We start from the raw sequence: 2,454 nt of genomic DNA on the forward strand, positions 1-2,454 counted from the left end.
TTATAGTAAGTTGAATTAATAGTTTAAAACTAAGGTTGGTAACATGTTGCGAGTTATAACAACTTAAACAAATTATACTAATAATTTATAAAATAAATAAAACCAAACTCTCATTCTATATAAGCTAAATACTAAGAATTTTTTTTTTATAATAAACTTGCACACTACAAATTTTAGGGGTTCAAATTCATATTTATCCAAAATATAAGGGGGGAGGGTTAGCAAAAAGAGCATTCATTATTCAACTATACATTAGACTATTCAAACCAATCTATTTTGCTTTGATGTCAACAGTTACACAACTTGGATACTTGTAATCCCAATTAATTAAAATAGAGTTGTTTGACTTTGATTTTTTCTTTCTTTAGACTTCCACACATATCATAAATTACATATATATAAAGCTTAGGATTTTGTCTACCCCACTTCACCTTTTCATCTTTCAATGTTGCTATAGCAATTTACCAAAAAGAAAGAAAAATACAAAAATTGTATCAATTATTCATGGATTTTCCTCTACATTTTAGATGTCCAATCTCCATGGAGCTGATGAAAGATCCTGTCACGATCTCTACCGGTGTTACGTATGAGAGAAAAAATATAGAAAAATGGTTCTACACTTGCAAGAAGAAAACTTGTCCAACCACAATGCAAGTTTTACATAGTTTTGACATGACACCAAATCATACCCTCAAAAGACTCATACTTGCTTGGCAAAATGGCAAATCTCAATCTCAATCTCATGATGATGAATTATCAATGAAGCATCACGACGAGCTCGTATCGTTGATCAACACGATAGAATCAAGTCCTTTTAAGGTAAGTTCGTTAAAGAAACTCAAGTCAATTGTTGAATTAGGTGATCATGATGTAAAAGATGATTTCAAGAAATGTGGTGGAGTTGAGGTTCTTGTTAGGATTATTCAACAAATCTTAATCGAAAGCTCGGATTTCGTTACATTTAGAGCATGTGAAGAGGCTCTTAGTGTATTGATCAAGTTACCAATTGTGTTAGAAGAGGAGGAAACAATCAAGACATTGTTACAACCAGGATGCATGAAGTCTATGGCTATAATACTTCAAAGAGGGAGTGAAGAAGCAAGATTTTGCACCGTTTCGATATTGCAAAGGATTATGAAATCAGATTGTCAATGGAATGTTGTGATTGAAGATCAAGGGATTGAGTTTTTTAAGTCATTGATGGAGATTATGTCTGATGAAATATGTAGCAAGGCTAGTTCTTGTGCATTACAAGTCTTGATAGACATACTCGAAAAATCGAAAAAATCAAGATTGAAAGCAATTGAGGCTGGAGCTATGTGTACATTGATTGAGATTCTACCTGATTCAAGCAAATCAAAGAGTGAGAAGATAATGTATTTGATCAAAATGATGTGTGAATGTGCTGATGGAAGAATGGGATTTATTGAACATGGTTTAGGTGTTGCAGCCATAACTAAAAAAATGTTGAACATTTCAAATGTTGGCACAAAAATTGGTGTGAAAATAATTTCATTGATTTGCAATTCTCATCCCACTGATAAAGTTTTGGATGATTTGTTGATGTATGGATCAGTGAAAAAATTGGTGGCTTTGTTACATATTGGTGGATCTTCAACAACAAAGGAAAGAGTAATCAAGATATTAAAATTACATGGTGATAAATGGAAAAAAAATCCATGTTTTCCTTATGAGTTAAAAAATTATTTGGGGTTGGAAAGTGATTCTTTGTAAAGTTATGGGGTTCAAAAAGGAAGTAATGTGAAAGTTGAGATACTTGTAAAGAAAAAAAAATTGATGAAATAGAAGAAAATGAATTTGTTAGGTTAATTATGTCCAAAGGGTGTTGAATTAACATTTGATTTTTTTTTTTTGTAAATCTTGTTGGGTATTGCCAATTTGTTTAACGGTAATTATCACCAATAGTCTTATTCTTTTGATGTAATTTTGATATATTTCATATGGATGTCATGTCTTGGAAGAAACCAATGCTTATACAAATTTTATTTTGCTTCAATCTTTTGTGTTTATTGGAAGATGAAAAATGAATATGTATATTCTTCATACGTGCGGTTTTAAGATGCATTGAGATTAATGAGATTTATTTTAATCAAAATTTTTAATTTTGAGTCATAAAAATAAAAATATTCCTCATAAAGAGATATAAATTTGAGTTAGCTAAATTAATAAATACTTATTATTGATGATTAATTTTTATTTCTTTATAAAAAAGATATTCTAGCTAAGGAGTTATTTGTTTAGCAATAAAAATAAATTAGTCTCATTTCCCAAATCTAATGTTAATAATCTTACCGTCCTATAAAAAATGGTGCTCTACATATCCCATCACCCCTCCCCCCTTTCCTCTTTTTAAAAAAGTATCGATTATCTATAATTTATTTATCACGTATCAATTCGACTAATTTATATTTATATTGTATCAGACTCGATAAG

The 2,454-nt window shown here is 29.9% G+C and overlaps 1 protein-coding gene across 1 annotated transcript; it reads left to right on the top strand.

Moving 5' to 3' along the window:
- Window positions 1–447: 447 nt before the first annotated feature.
- LOC107029725 (E3 ubiquitin-protein ligase PUB23-like) lies at window positions 448–2,017 on the top strand. Its single transcript, XM_015231173.2, has one exon. It carries the CDS (start codon window positions 505–507, stop codon window positions 1,732–1,734), a length of 1,230 nt encoding a protein of 409 aa, XP_015086659.1. The 5' UTR covers window positions 448–504; the 3' UTR covers window positions 1,735–2,017.
- Window positions 2,018–2,454: the final 437 nt, after the last annotated feature.

The sequence above is a fragment of the Solanum pennellii genome, chromosome 1, assembly GCF_001406875.1.
Source record: "Solanum pennellii chromosome 1, SPENNV200".
Taxonomy (NCBI): Eukaryota; Viridiplantae; Streptophyta; class Magnoliopsida; order Solanales; family Solanaceae; genus Solanum; species Solanum pennellii.

Coding starts and splice junctions, on each gene's coding strand:
- LOC107029725 (XM_015231173.2), top strand. CDS start 505: ATGGATTTTCCTCTACATTTTAGATGTCCAATCTCCATGGAGCTGATG.